The sequence below is a fragment of the Ursus americanus genome, chromosome 9, assembly GCF_024610735.1.
Source record: "Ursus americanus isolate L20-20 chromosome 9, mUrsAme1.1.p, whole genome shotgun sequence".
Taxonomy (NCBI): Eukaryota; Metazoa; Chordata; class Mammalia; order Carnivora; family Ursidae; genus Ursus; species Ursus americanus.
In genome coordinates, this window is record NC_142135.1 from 28,817,282 (window position 1) to 28,831,963 (window position 14,682).

Consider the following 14,682-nt stretch of genomic DNA (forward strand, 5'->3'; position numbering starts at 1 on the left):
GAAAGAATAATACATTTAGCAAAGCTTTTAGTCACCTTGTTTGAAAAGGTTTACCTAGCAACTTAGGGACTTAGTTACTACCACATGGTCTATGAATGAAACCATATGGGTTTTTCTTTTAGTCAATTTTAGAGCTACAGAATATGGAAAGTACTACAAATGCAGAAAAATAATCACATATTATCTTAGATCCTGAAAAAGTGAAATAACTTATTAAAAATATCTCCAACTTGAACTGACATAGAAGTAAAATGTTTTGACTCCTAATTTCAAGAAAATAAATCAAAAGCTATTGATTTTTAACCTGGTATTAAAAAAAATATGAAACAAACTTTTTTCAGAAACTTGATTTCCTATATGAAAAATGAATACCTTTGAAATTGCAGTGAAGTCTTATAACTGAAATAAGTACATGGGAAAAGCTTCAGGAAAAGAAAAAGGGTGCTGTTTTATTAAAACAGGTGGTTAGTGATTAGGATAGTTAAGATTAAAAAAATTACTCAAAACTTCCCAATTTTAACTCTTTTATTGGAAATATGTAGATAAACCAACAGAAGCTCTATTTTTGATTTTTTTTTTTAATAATGGGTAGGCTTGCAGCTCTGTCAGAACTTTTCCCTGAACTTTGTATATGCTGAGAATCCTCACAAAATAATAAATCCTTGCTATTCAAATATCTACCTCTACCTCCCCACCTCCAGCCCTCCCTCCAAAAAGACCTAGGAAGTTTCCAAAGATCCCATCCCTGGGATGGGATAATATAAAGCAAAAATCTAAACCATTTCACTATACATAACCACACTGTGTAACTTACACAATGTTACTCGTCAATTCTATCTCAATAAAGCGGAAAAAAGACTATCATTTAAGCAATAGATCTAACTATCACCACGGAGTATCAGAAGGGACAAGCAGACATCAGGGATTTATGACCAATGAATGTCTGGGATAAATGCTAACTGAATACTGCACAGTTCAATATTAAATAATTGCCCAATACAGCATAAATAATTTACTTAAATTAAGTAAAATAGCTAATTTCAATTATTAAGTATATCTGCAACTTTTAATCCACAATTATACATTAAATGATTTTTTAAAAATGTGTATTTTTAATGAAATACTTGCCAAATAAGAGAAAACTTTCATGTATTTGTATTGTGTTAATATAACAATATCTCCTTCTATAAAGGACAAAACAAACTCAAACTGGTTTTTGTTTAAAAACTTAAAAAATATGGGTCGCCTGGGTGGCACAGTGGTTACGCGTCTGCCTTCGGCTCAGGGCGTGATCCCAGCGTTATGGGATCAAGCCCCACATCAGGCTCCTACGCTATGAGCCTGCTTCTTTCTCTCCCACTTCCCCTGCTTGTGTTCCCTCTCTCGCTGGCTGTCTCTATCTCTGTCAAATAAATAAATAAAAATCTTTAAAAAAAATATATGACTTTATTTTAGCAGGGATATGTGTGCGTGGACAAAAAAAAATTGAAATGCCTGACATGTTATATAAAATCTCTCTAATTTTGCATTGAATAAAAAGGTAAGTCTGAAGAAAGCCATTATGCAAAAATAGTAAACTAAAATGTTCTCAAAATTAAAAAAAAATCTTCAGGGTATTTTAAAAACAAATAATACTATATAAGTATATTTGGAACAAATAATCCATCCAATATACTGATATATTGTTCAACTCAGGATAAAGTAAAGATGTTATCATATGGGAAACACAATATATATATATTTCTTCTTTATACATATGTACATATATGTGTTCCTATTCAAGTATAAGGCAGAAAAAGCAAAATCAACTCAAAACATCTTTATTAATTCCATATACCAATTACTATGATGACTTCATCCATTTTTCTTTGAGACAACTAAAATATAACTACCCAAAACAAGTTAATTTATCATAAACTTAAAATATTACAAAATCACTGAGCTCTGCTGAGCTTTCTTGCAAACACATAAAATTAGTTCTTTCCAAATTTCCACTAGTTTCTAATAAGATATCCTATGAGTCGAATTTCACTGAAAAGTTTTAAATCTATTTTAAAAATGTGGCCCAACATAACACCTGGTTTCGTATGTATTTTTCCATTATTTCAAAAACTGAATTAATATCACCTTTTAAAACAAAATTTAGACAATCTTCAGGACAATTCAGCTAACTTACAGTGTTAGTTGGATCTTCTTGTAAAATTCTATCATATAGTTGTATAGCATCGTCGTATCTATTTAAAAAGAAAAAAAAGCAAGAATCATTAAATTTTAGTGACAAATAGTAAATACAGAAAAAGATTTAACTGGCAGGACTTTAAATGCGTTTACAATTGCAATCCAAGTCTTTTCTGATCTTCACGTCAGCAGATATTTGCTACGGTATCATTTTTACAGAAAAAAATCATGTATATTTATATAAAAACTTACTTCAAAAATATAGTAATTCACGAACAACAAAAAAAAAGAGAGATGAACAAAAATACACTGATTCAATTTGGCCTGAATACAAAGGTAAAAACAAGCAACGTGAAGAGACACCTTTGTGGTCCTAGGTATACCTAGAGTTACAGCCAATAAAGCATAAGAACAAGTTTAATTTTAACAAATTCACAAGGAAATGATCTATGATTTAATTCTCCTTTAATGAATACTTATGATAGCTTTTCTTAGTTGAGCTGGTTCAGTTCAATTCACTAAGCACCTGTTAAATATATACCTGCAATACACTTCTCTGGGTTACAATCTTATTAAGGAAATAGTTAACAATTTATCAATGAAAAAAAATAATCAAATATTTCAGCATATGACTAATAAGCCAAAATAAACATTATGTGATAGGGAATCAAGGGGAAGGACACATCAGAAATCACATAAAGGACATCATATACTCTTATATCTGGGAATCTTGTTTAGGGTGTAAGGAACTAACTGATTCTGAAATTCCTTCCACAACCCCAACTCTACTCCTATCAATTTCTCCATTTCTAGATATAGATCTTTAAAGAAAACAAAAAACAATGTTTTAAAACTTTCACAGGAATGTTTCTAAAACTAGGAACAACAACTATATTCTTGAGATCTATTCATAAGTTTTCTAAGAGAGTTTTTTAATTTTATATTTTTCTCTCAATGATATTCAATATATGAATATTCTATATCATTATAATGATACATCTTTTAACTGAATACCGCCCCACAATTTTAGTGCCCAAGCCTCTTTGTGATTATGATCATGCTAGTAGGTAAGAATATTTTAACTGTAGCAGACAACTGAGAAAAATTAAAAGCAGACTTAACTTGTAAATGTGTTCATACCCTATGAAGGCTAAACAGCATCAATCAGACTTCAGTAGTTCAAATAAAATTAGTTTGGACCTCAAATACATGGTAATATAGGAGTATGCTAGCCTCAAAAGAACTTGCAACTAAATGGGGAAACCTAAAATAAAATCATTAAATATTAATAAAATAAAATAATGAAGTATATAAATAAGAACAAATTAAATGTTATACAGCAAGGGTTCTCACAAGACACAGGATGTGAGACTCCTCTGGGAATCTTTTTCCAACTACATAACCTCTGGAAAACACACTGGGAATAACAGAAGATGACAGGAAACCATTAATTTCATTAATGTAATGATAATCTTAATTTTAGTAGTTTTCTATGTTTTGGGTATTTTATTAGAGAACATACATTGTTTTTATAGTTGTACAAAAACTATACACATAGGGGCACCTGGGTGGTTCAGTCAGTTAAGCACTGCCTTTGGCTCAGGTCATGATCTCAGGGTCCTGGGATTAAGCCCCGTGTCAGACTCCCTGCTCAGCAGAGTTTGCTTCTCCTTCTCCCTCTGCCCCTACCCCCAGCTTATGCGTACTCTCTCTCAAATAAATAGAGTTAAAAAAAAAAAAAAAACCACTATACACATTAATTTAAATATATTTTTACTATAATTTAAAAATAGTAAGTTCTGTAAAAACTATGATGGTTAATTTTTCTAAGTGTGATATATCACCTTGAATGATCATGTGGTGCCCAGATTAAATATTATAAGGATGTTTCCAGTGAGATTAGCATTTGAATCTGTGGACTCAGTAAAACAGATAGCCATCCCCAATGTGGGTGGACATTACCCAATTCCTTGAGACCCTGAATAAAACTGCAGAGGAAAGAGTTGTTCACCCCTTTTTACTGCCTCACTACTTGAGATGGGACATCTCATCTCATCTTCTGCCCTCAGTTTGGAATTTACACCATTGGCTTCCGTGGTTCTCAGGACTTTGGACTTGGACTCAGAACCAACTACAGCACCAACTTTCCTAGGTCTCCAAGTTGAAGACAGCAGATTCTAGGACTGCTCAGCCTTCATAATTGCTTCATAATAAATCTGTCCCTCTCCCTGTGCATCCTCCCTCCCTCCTCACGCCTATATATGTACAGCAAAATCCTCGTGGTTCTGTTTCTTCAGAGAATCCTAATACACCAAAAGTCCGCAAGAATTTACCTTTAGTCAGCAATGTTCTCAAACCTACTTGTCTATTCTCCTGTAGGGCTTCCTTTAAAAGAAAGATCTGGATCACATCCCTAATAATCTCAGTGATCTCAATGAAGTGGGGAGTAGGCAGCTACCTATTTTTTTTAAATACCACAGATCACTCTAATTCACATAATCGTGTATGGGAATCAATGATTAATGGTCCTATGTAATAAAGACACACAGTAATCATTGTTTCAGGAAAAAAAAACAGCAAGACCTTACTGAGTAAATGATTACATAAGTTTCAATTAAAGACTAAGGCTTAAAGAATCAGAGTTCAGTAGATCTCTTAGAAAACTTGATTTAAGAATAAATTATTGTTATATCATTTTTTTGTATGGTTGGAAGGTGGGTAGAGGGATAGTAACTATTAAAACGTGTGCTTTAGAAACTAGTACCTCTCAAACCTTTACAAGTTAATTTTAAAAGTCATTCATCTTAGCACTGGGTGTTATACACAACTAATGAATTGATGAACACTACATCAAAAATTAATGATGTACTATATGTTGGCTAATTGAGTTTAAATAAATAAAAAACAGAAAAATAAAAAAAATCATTCATCTTGGACTCTGGGATGTGTTTGGCTATTCACACATTTTAAGAATGGTCTAGAAATTTATACTATTTGAAACAAAACAAAAAGTCATATTAGAGTAGAACACTGATTCAGGAACAATCCTTTGTAGATTTCTTCCCTCTGTCCTTTGATTCAAAATTACTTTCTGCTAATGTAAAATAGTACTATTTTATTTATTTTTATCTATGCCCTTCACTTGCTTACAGAGACGATCCAATGAGATTAAACTGTACATATACATAAACACATAAGCCAAAAGCTAAGGAATAAAGGGGTTAAAAAAAATTCTATCAATACATTCCGTTCACTAAAAGCTACTATAACTGAGGTACAAGTTAACTCTGTCTTACCTAAAACACCAAATTAAAACACTGATGAAAGAAACTGAAAAAAATCAAAAGATATAAATGCTCATGGACTGGAAGAATACTGGTAAAATTTTCATACTACCTAAAATAATGTAAAGATTCTGTGCAATCCCTATCAAAATTCCAATGGCATTTCCCACAGAACTAGAACAATCTCAAAATTTGCACGGAATCACAAAGGACCTTGAATATCCAAAGCCAACCCGAGCAATAAGAACAAAGCTGGAGACATTGTACTTCCTGATTTCAAACTATATCACAAAGGTATAGTAATCAAAACATTATGGTATTGGCATAACAGCATAAACTGATGTAACACATAAATTAATTTAACAACAGAAAATCCAGAAACAAACCCAAACATACATGGCCAAATAATTTACAAAACAGAAGCTAAGAATATACAATGGAAGAAGGATAGTTTCTTCAATAAACGGTGTTGGAAAAACTGAACAGCCACGTGCAAAAAATTAAAACTGGACCACTATCTTTACACCACACACAAAAATCAACTCAAAATGTATTAAAGACGTCAACATTAAGACCTGAAATAGTAAAAATCTTAGAAGAAAACACAGGCAGTAAGCTCCCTGATGTCAGTTTCGGTGATGACTTTTTAGATTTGACACCAAGAGCAAAAGCCAACAAGAGCAAAAATAAAGAAGTGGGACCACATCAAACTAAAAAACTTCTGTACAACAAAGAAGACATTCAACAAAATGAAAAGACAACCTACCGAATTGGAAAAAATATTTGCAAATCATCTGGTACTTGCAAATATCTGCTAAGGGGTTAATATCCAATACATATTAAAAAAAAAAAAAAACCTCATACAATCAATGGCAAAATAAACAAAAATCTAAGTAAAAAGAGGCACAGGAACTGAATAGACACTTTTCAAAGGAAGACACAGATGGCAAACAGATACATGAAAAGGTGTTTGACATCACTAATCACCTGGGAAATGAAAATCAAAACCACAATAAGCTATTACCTCACGCATATTAGAATGGTTATTATCAAAAAGACAAGACACAACAAATTTTGGCAAGTACGCAGAGAAAAGGAAACCCCTGTGCCCGGCTTATGGGAATGTAAATTGGCACAGACAGGTCATGGGATGAAAAACAGTATGGAGGTCCCTTAAAAAATTCAAAATAGAACTACCATTTGATCCAGCAATTCCACATCTGGGTATTTAACCAAAGGAAACAAAATCACTATCTTGAAAAGATATTTCCAACCTCATGTTCATTGCAGCATTATTTGTGATAACCAATACATGGAAATAACCTAAGTGCCCACTGACAGATGAGTGGATAAATAAGTCTGATATAATGGAATATTATTCAGCCATAAAAGAGAAAGAAATTCTGTCATTTATAACAACTTGGATGGACCTTGAGGGCATATGCTAAATGTAATAGAGAAAGACAAATACTACATGATCTCACTTATATGTGGAATCAAAAAGAACACAAACTCATAGAAAAAGAAAACAGATTAGTGGCTGCCAGAGGTGGGCAGTGGGGGTGGGCAAAATAGGTAACAATGCTCAAAAGGTACAAATTTCCAGTTATAAAATAAGTCCTCGGGATATAATGTACAGCATAGTTACTATAGTTAACAATACTGTGTTGTGTATGTGAAAGTTGCTAAGAGAGTAAATCTTAGAAGTTCTCACAAGAAAAAAAATTATAACAATGTATGGTGATGGATGTTTACTAAACTTATTGTGGTAATCATTTCACAATATACATAAATATCAGATCATTTCATACACCTGACACTAATACAATGTCAACTATATCTCATTAAAAAAATAATAACTTCTATACCTTGAATGCCTGAAAGGGTTCTACACAGAGGTCATTACTAATTCCCAAACAACCCTGGTAAGTTGATAATATTCTCATTTTGCAGAGGAATAAGGCTAAAAGGCTTAAATAAGTTAAATAATGTGTCAGATAAACAACTAATAAATCTTAGAAACAGGATATAAAACCAATCCTTACTCCAAAACACTATCCCATTTCACTAGGCCAGAGATGGTAAATGAATTGCACTCCTACGTCAAATCCTATTTATTGGGAGTAACTGGCAAGATTTATGCTGAGAAGCACTCTGACACTATTCTGAAACTCAGCAGCAAAAGATCTTGCACAATTACTGATGTTGCCGTGGGGGTAGGAGGACCTTTTATCCAGACCCCATGTTTGCCATTTTAAAATGGGATTATACTATTTTTAAGATTCACTTACCTCTCCATGGCTTCAAATCTCATGCCAGTTAGTCTCTTGACTCTGTGACTGCCAGGGAACTGTCTTCTCAATTCCTGAAGACAAAACTGAAAAAATAATTGGTAAAAAAGACTTAAAGAGTAGTAATTACATTACATATACTAAATGGGCTACAAGGAATGGCCTATATAGTCTTCAATGTATCTTCTTAAATCATTTCATTAGTGTACTCTAACATCATGAAGTGAAATTAATTGGTAACGAATCATGGCATAAAAGAAGAACTCTGAAATTACAGTGGGAGCAATAATCAGTTCTCAGACACTGATCATGCTCTTAACTGGGAAAATAAGCAGGTCATGGGATACACTAATAACTCTTCAGATACTGCCACATTACTCCTCCTTCATAATGTGTTAGGCCGAACTTAAACATTTATAACAACTTCCTGGCTTTTAGTTTCTATTATCTAAGCATTCTCTTGATAAAAAGTAAGCTCTCTGGCAGTACTCTCAAGTCCCAGAAATACTGTAACACTGTTTGCCCTGCTGAAATCATGTATTAATCAATCATTTGTCAGTACACATACCATGATTTGGGGTCATAAAACACTGACACCAAATCTATAGAGTACCAATCTCTTTTGGGAGATATCCAAAATTCACCCAACAACTTCAATAAATAAACAAACAAGTATTTTGAGCACCAACTATGTTCTCAGCAACACAGGAAGATTTTAAGAGTCTTGGAAGCACCAGAATGTTAAGGAATTATAAAAATGGTCCATTCTAGTGCCCCAAAGCATAAGTGATCAAAAAATACCTTTCAGTAGTGAAGAAACTATTAATTAGTAATCAAGTTATAACATGATCTGGAAGTATAGCTTCCAAGTATTTGGCTAAAAATCTGCCACACTAAGAAAAATATTCAAGTTAGTCAAAACTGAAGATGATGTTCGCTTATTTCTCTGACACTACACAAAACTCATACCATTTAGTCAATCAAGCTGTGTAGAAATTCTGAACATCAAAAAAAATACTGCATTACCAAAAAAGCTACCATTTAATTTGATCTCCTGCTTTGATTATCAGTATTATCTAATTTGATCTACTTTATCAAATGGCATCTGGCTACTTAAAAAACAACTCAATATTTCCCTTAAGATGTAAGCTGCCACCTCTGTGAATATTTAAAAGACTATTTCAGGGCTCAATTGGTTAAGCGCCCAACTCGTGATTTCAGCTCATGTCATGATCTCAGGGTCATGGGATCGAGCCCCAGATTGGGCTCTGCACTGAGCATACCGCCTGCTTGAGATTCTCTCTCTTTCCCTCTCCCTCTTACCCTCCCCCCTTAAATAGATAAATAAATAAATAGACAGACAATCGCATAGGTTCTGAAGGTAATCTAAAAGGTTTTACGGAATTTTTTTTTTTTTACTACTAGCAGCTCCACTGAAATTAGATGTATAGCCAAAATAACATAATTACCTTGGAAAAAAACAATGCTAATTCAGATATGCATATGTTCTCCTGGTATTTCTACTTTCTGTTCACATGTACTTTCTTTTTGGCTTAAATGAGGAAGTATCATGAAGTAGTACTTAAGAACTCACGATTACAGAACAACATAACAAACAAAACCTCCACCTCCACTTCTTGATTTAGAAAATGAGTATAATGATAGTATCAGGCACAAATCAAATTAAGAAATAACTGAAGATTAAATAAGTATGATATAAAGCATTTAGCACAGTGCCTATCACGAGTGTTCAAAAATACAGCTATCATCATTCTTTTATTTTAAAAGCAGTATTAGTATTTTAAGTCATGTTCTGCACGTTAGGATTTTCTAATAATTTAAGAGATACATTTATAACATTGCAAAAGAGTATTTAATAACATTATGTATAGGTCTTCCACATATAAGGTCACATCCCAATAAACCATTGGTAAGTTCAAAATATTGAAAGTCAAAAATGCATTTAATACACCTAATCTACCGAACAGCATAGCTTAGCCTAGCTTGCCTTATACATGCTTAGAACACTTACTTTAGGCTATAGTTGAGCAAAATCATCTAACACAAAGCCTATTTTATAATAAAGTATCAACTATCTCATTTAATTAACTAAATACTGTACTGAAAGTGAAAAACAGAATGGTTGTATGGGTATAGAATGGTAATAAATTTATCAGTTGTTTACCCTTGTGATTGCATGGCTGACTGGAAGGTACAGCCCACTGTCACTGCCCAGCATTATGAGAAAGTATCATACCACCTATCATTAGCCTGGGAAAAAATCAAAATTCAAAGTATAGTTTCTACTGAATGTGTATTACTTTCACACCATCATAAAGTTGAAAAATTGTAAGTCAAATCATTGTAAATCAGTGACTCTCTGTTATGAAAGTCATTCAACAACCCAAATGATAAACTTGTTTTAAACTGTTTCTTATTTTAAACTCTATAATAGCATAGTTCACCTCTTAAGTGGATAACCCTACCAACTAATTTAACTTCTTCAGTAAAACTGGGATACTAAATACTTGCCAAGATTATTAAAAGATTTAAGAACATTCCCTGTCCCAAAGTACCTAGTCTCCCCTACTCTTAAGAGTAGCACTGAAAATGACCTATAAAAGCATTCAAATACAAGCCATGTACTAAGTCTTAGCTGCTTATAATTCATATAGCAAATTTAAAATAAAATAAAATATAATTAGTTTGAATACCTACCAATGCCAAGTCATCTCGACCATAGTCTAGGGCTGCAATCATCACTTGCTCATATATGATCCAAACTAGACACAGAAAGAGAAAAAAACTGAATTTAATGTAAAAATCTCCCAATAGAAATTATTCTTCTTGTTTCTGATATTTTACAGAACATTACTTTCAATTGAAAATTGATTTATTGCATATCTAGAATTAAGAAAGCATTCTCATATGCTTTCAATAATGTAAAATATTTTAATATCTTATAAGGTTTTAAAAAATCTACTATTATTTAATACTTTATTCTAAAAAATTCTTTATAAAATACATTTTGACCAGACCAGGACCATAGCCCTGTGAGCTTTAAAACAAAAATGCCTATTTGATTGCTTCACTGCAATCAGCAATTAGAAATCCTTCTCAAAATAATGCATCATTAGACATCCTGAGAAGTTTTTTTTAAAAAGGGACAAATCATAGATTGGTATAAACAGCAGAAAAAACATAATAGAAAGATGGTTAAAAAAAAAAAAAAAACTAAACTAAAAACCAAAACAGAACACGAGCTGAGCATGAATAAAGAACTTACTATCATCTCCAAGCTTAGAAGCATATTCATTAATTAATTCCTCTCCAACTTCCACAATTTGCTCACTGTTTCGTGAGTTTTCTTCTCTCCATTTTCTCATTTTATCTCGCATTTCTGAAAAAATAAAGTTTGTTATTACATATATATTTGAGCAGGGAAAAATTGATAATGAAGTTGAAATCAACTTCTCAGGTAGAGAAAATAAAGTCACACTAATATAAGACTATGGTATGTCAAAATTCATAAAGCAGAAAATCAATTTAAGAAGAGCAAAACATCCTTTAGAAGATTAAAAAGACGTTACAACTGATGTTACAACTATAAAAGTAGTGAACAGCATTGGTCCACTACAAAGATCCTCTAACCCTTTAAAGCAACTATGGATCCTAACTTCTTTGAAGTTACAGACAACTCTCAGAACTTGATAAAAGCTAGGGATAATTTTCCCAGGGAAAAAAAAAAAAAACACATAAAATTATACATAGAAATCTCAAAAATCCAAAGTATTCCTGAAGCTCCTACTCACTCAAAAATGTAAAATTTCATAATCAGGGGATCATATTAGGCAATCAGCACAAAACTTCTTTATTAACATTACAAAAACACATATAATGTATAAAGATACAGAAACATGCAAGAAAATAAACAGCGAAAGATTCAGAACAAAGGAAATCTTTTGATTGTATACACAATAAGAAATGAAAAGAAGAACGTAGAATAAGGTAAAAAGCACTAGCAAACAAGAAAGTCACAAGAACAATTTTGCATATTATAAAGCAAGTGGAAGCTGAGGAGTGTTAATGAACAACATATTGACAACAGCAAAAATAATAACAAGGAAAAAGAAAGAGTACCTAATCCAATAAACAAAAGATCTTTTTCATATAGTTATGGTAGAATGAACTGTCCAATTCACCAATCACATACATGCTTTCTTCCTCTTACCTCTGAAAATCTGACATATTTACTCATCTAAAGTACCAACTTCTTCCTTCTACAGATTTAAACAGCTAAATTGTTGTTGAACATGAGTTAAATAAACAATATGCTAGGCCCCTAGAGAATAAGTATAAAAGAAGCACAAGGGATTTTCACTACTTTCATATGCATTATCTGAGTCCCTATAGCTCAAAGTCTAAAAAACAAACAAACAAACAAAAAACAGAACAAAAATCCAAGACAAAAATAGATAATAAATGGTCTTAGAAAATCAAATTAACACAGTTAATTCCTTCTGACAACTAGAAATCAGCTTTAGTTCTCACTCCGCACAGGAAATAACCTTGAACTGAATCTTACAAGGCTGAAGAGGAAATGAGCAGACTGAAAAAAAGAAAAAAAAAAAAAAAAGGGTAGGTCATTCATAACCCACAGGTGAATCGCTCAGTCCCACAAAACTGCCCCCACTTCAGACAGCAATCACAAGTCAGGGCCATGAGTATTTCTGACCAACTGGCTATAAAGTCTGGGGTTCGGGGTGCCTGGGTGACTCAGTTGGTTAAGCGTCTGCCTTCAGCTCAGGTCATGATCTCAGGGTTCTGGGATCAAGCCCCGCATCAGGCTCTCTGCTCAGTGGCAAGGCTGCTTCTCCCTCTCCCTCTGCCTCTGTAATCTCTGTCTCTCTCTTTCAAATAAATAAACAAAATCTTAAAAGAAAAAAAAATTGGGAGTTCTCACAACCTCCTCCTTAGGTTTGCAAGAATGCCTCAAGGAACTCAGATAAGTGCTTCACTTATTATTATGGGTTTCTTACAAAAAATACAACCCAGGAACAGCCAAACGGAAGAGCTACACAAGGCAAACTGGGGCGGGGAGGAGAGGGAAGCAGAGGAACTTCCATGCTCTCTCCAAGGGAGTCACCATCCCAGTACCTTGATGTGCTTACAAACTGGAAGCTCTCCAAACACCATAGCTTAAGGGGGCTTATGGGGATTTCATTCCACCAGCATGATTATCTCCAGATGATCTCCCCTCCCAGTAAGTCAAGGAATGAGACTAAAGTTCCAACCTTTTAACCTTGCCCTGTCTTTTGGATGATCAGCCCCCAACCGGAAGCAACCAGCTACCAATCATCTCATTAGCAGACAAAAAGATACTCTTATCATTCTAGAAACTCCAAAGATCTTAGAGGCTCTGTGTCAGAAACCCAGAAAAAAGACTAAATAAAACAAAAGCTGTTCCTATCAACCCTATCATTTAGGAAATTTCAAGAGTTTAGGAGCTCTGTGACAGGAACTGGGGACAAAAAACAAATACACATCCCTTATCATATCACAACATATGTTATCTTTAAATCCACAGCATGGGTTCTCAAAACTCAAACTCTATCCCCTATACCATGGTTCACTTACAGTCTTGAATCCACATTCACTTTCAACCTGGCAGATTATTTTAAAGATTTATTTAAGAGAGAGAGAGAGAGAGAGAGTGCACTTTAGAGGAGAGGGGCAGAGGGAGATGGAGAGAGAAACCCAAGCAGCCACCGCACTGAGCACAGAGGCTGACCCAAGACGCAGTCTCATCACCCTGAGATCACAACCTGAGCCAAAACCAAGAGTCAGACGCTTAACCAGCTGGGCCACCCAGGTGCCCCAACCTCACAGATTATTTTAAAAGAGGAATAAGTGTCTTGGGAATATAAATTATTTAGGGTTTTACAGATCTTATCCATAACATTTCACCCTCTGCCCATATGCTGAACCCAAATCAGGCTAGCATTCAAGGCATCAATCTACCTCTCACGTTGAAAAAAATCACCTTCACAAAACATATACATATCCGTAAGTATGGATCTTTAGCTTAGAAGTGAAATCTCAGGGTATGTTCCATGAGATCTGGGATCCTGCCTGTCTTGTTTAGCACTGTATCCTCAAGAACTGGAATAGCGCCTGGTGCAAAGTACTCCAGATGTGTATTTAATTAACATGTTATTTAATATATACGCTAATAGTTAAAGCTAGGTGTGAATGAGATCACCCACAGAAGGCATCTAACCTTTTAATTTTAGACTTTTTGAGGCGGATGAGACCTTTGAACCCTCTTTTCCCAGAAATATGTACATGTTTACATATACTCAATTTTACATACAATTTCAGTGAATTCAAAGACCACATAAAACTTATCCTTTCATCAGTCAGGATTCTATTGATCTCAGGTTTAATAACCACCAATAATAGATTAAGTAGAGTGCTAAGAAAAGAACCATTAGGCACACTAAAAATCAAGGAGCAAATGGATGTCAAAAACTCACAAAGGAAAGTTCTGAAAAGGAAGAGGAGGCCCTTAATGTTATTATGAAACCAAGGAAAGAATGTTTCATGGAGTGATCTGCAACAACCTGGCATTAGGTCACCCTAGAAACCTTACTGGAATGAGACGGCATGGAAACCAAATTATGTTGTTTGAAGAAATGAATTAAGAGAAAGTAGAGACAGTAAGCATTTTTATAAGTATTTTTCCAACAAATATGCATTTAGTGCCTATTACAGGCCAGGCATTGTGCTAGACGTCCTGTCTATATCCTGGTCAAATATCCTATTTTTGAGAAACTTGGCTATACCCTTCTTACAACTCTCTTTCCCACCTCCAAACTCCTAAGTAGTAACTCCTCTAACAAACATCACTAATTTTCAGCTGGTTGAAT

At 33.8% G+C, this 14,682-nt stretch overlaps 1 protein-coding gene across 15 annotated transcripts in view; it reads right to left on the reverse strand.

The window, feature by feature from the left end:
* The window catches only part of EMC2 (ER membrane protein complex subunit 2), a 540,022-nt gene that overhangs the window by 522,507 nt on the left and 2,833 nt on the right, over positions 1-14,682 (reverse strand). For all 15 annotated transcript variants that reach the window (XR_015725757.1, XR_015725760.1, XR_015725759.1 and 12 more), the window contains exons 2-5: positions 11,040-11,153; positions 10,472-10,536; positions 7,754-7,839; positions 2,177-2,234 (exon numbers count right to left, since the gene is read on the reverse strand). Coding sequence is in view for 2 of the 15 variants with exons in the window: in XM_045805790.2 (XP_045661746.1) it covers positions 2,177-2,234; positions 7,754-7,839; positions 10,472-10,536; positions 11,040-11,153 (323 nt within the window). In the remaining 13 variants the exon portion in view is untranslated. The remainder of the gene's footprint in view (positions 1-2,176; positions 2,235-7,753; positions 7,840-10,471; positions 10,537-11,039; positions 11,154-14,682) is intronic.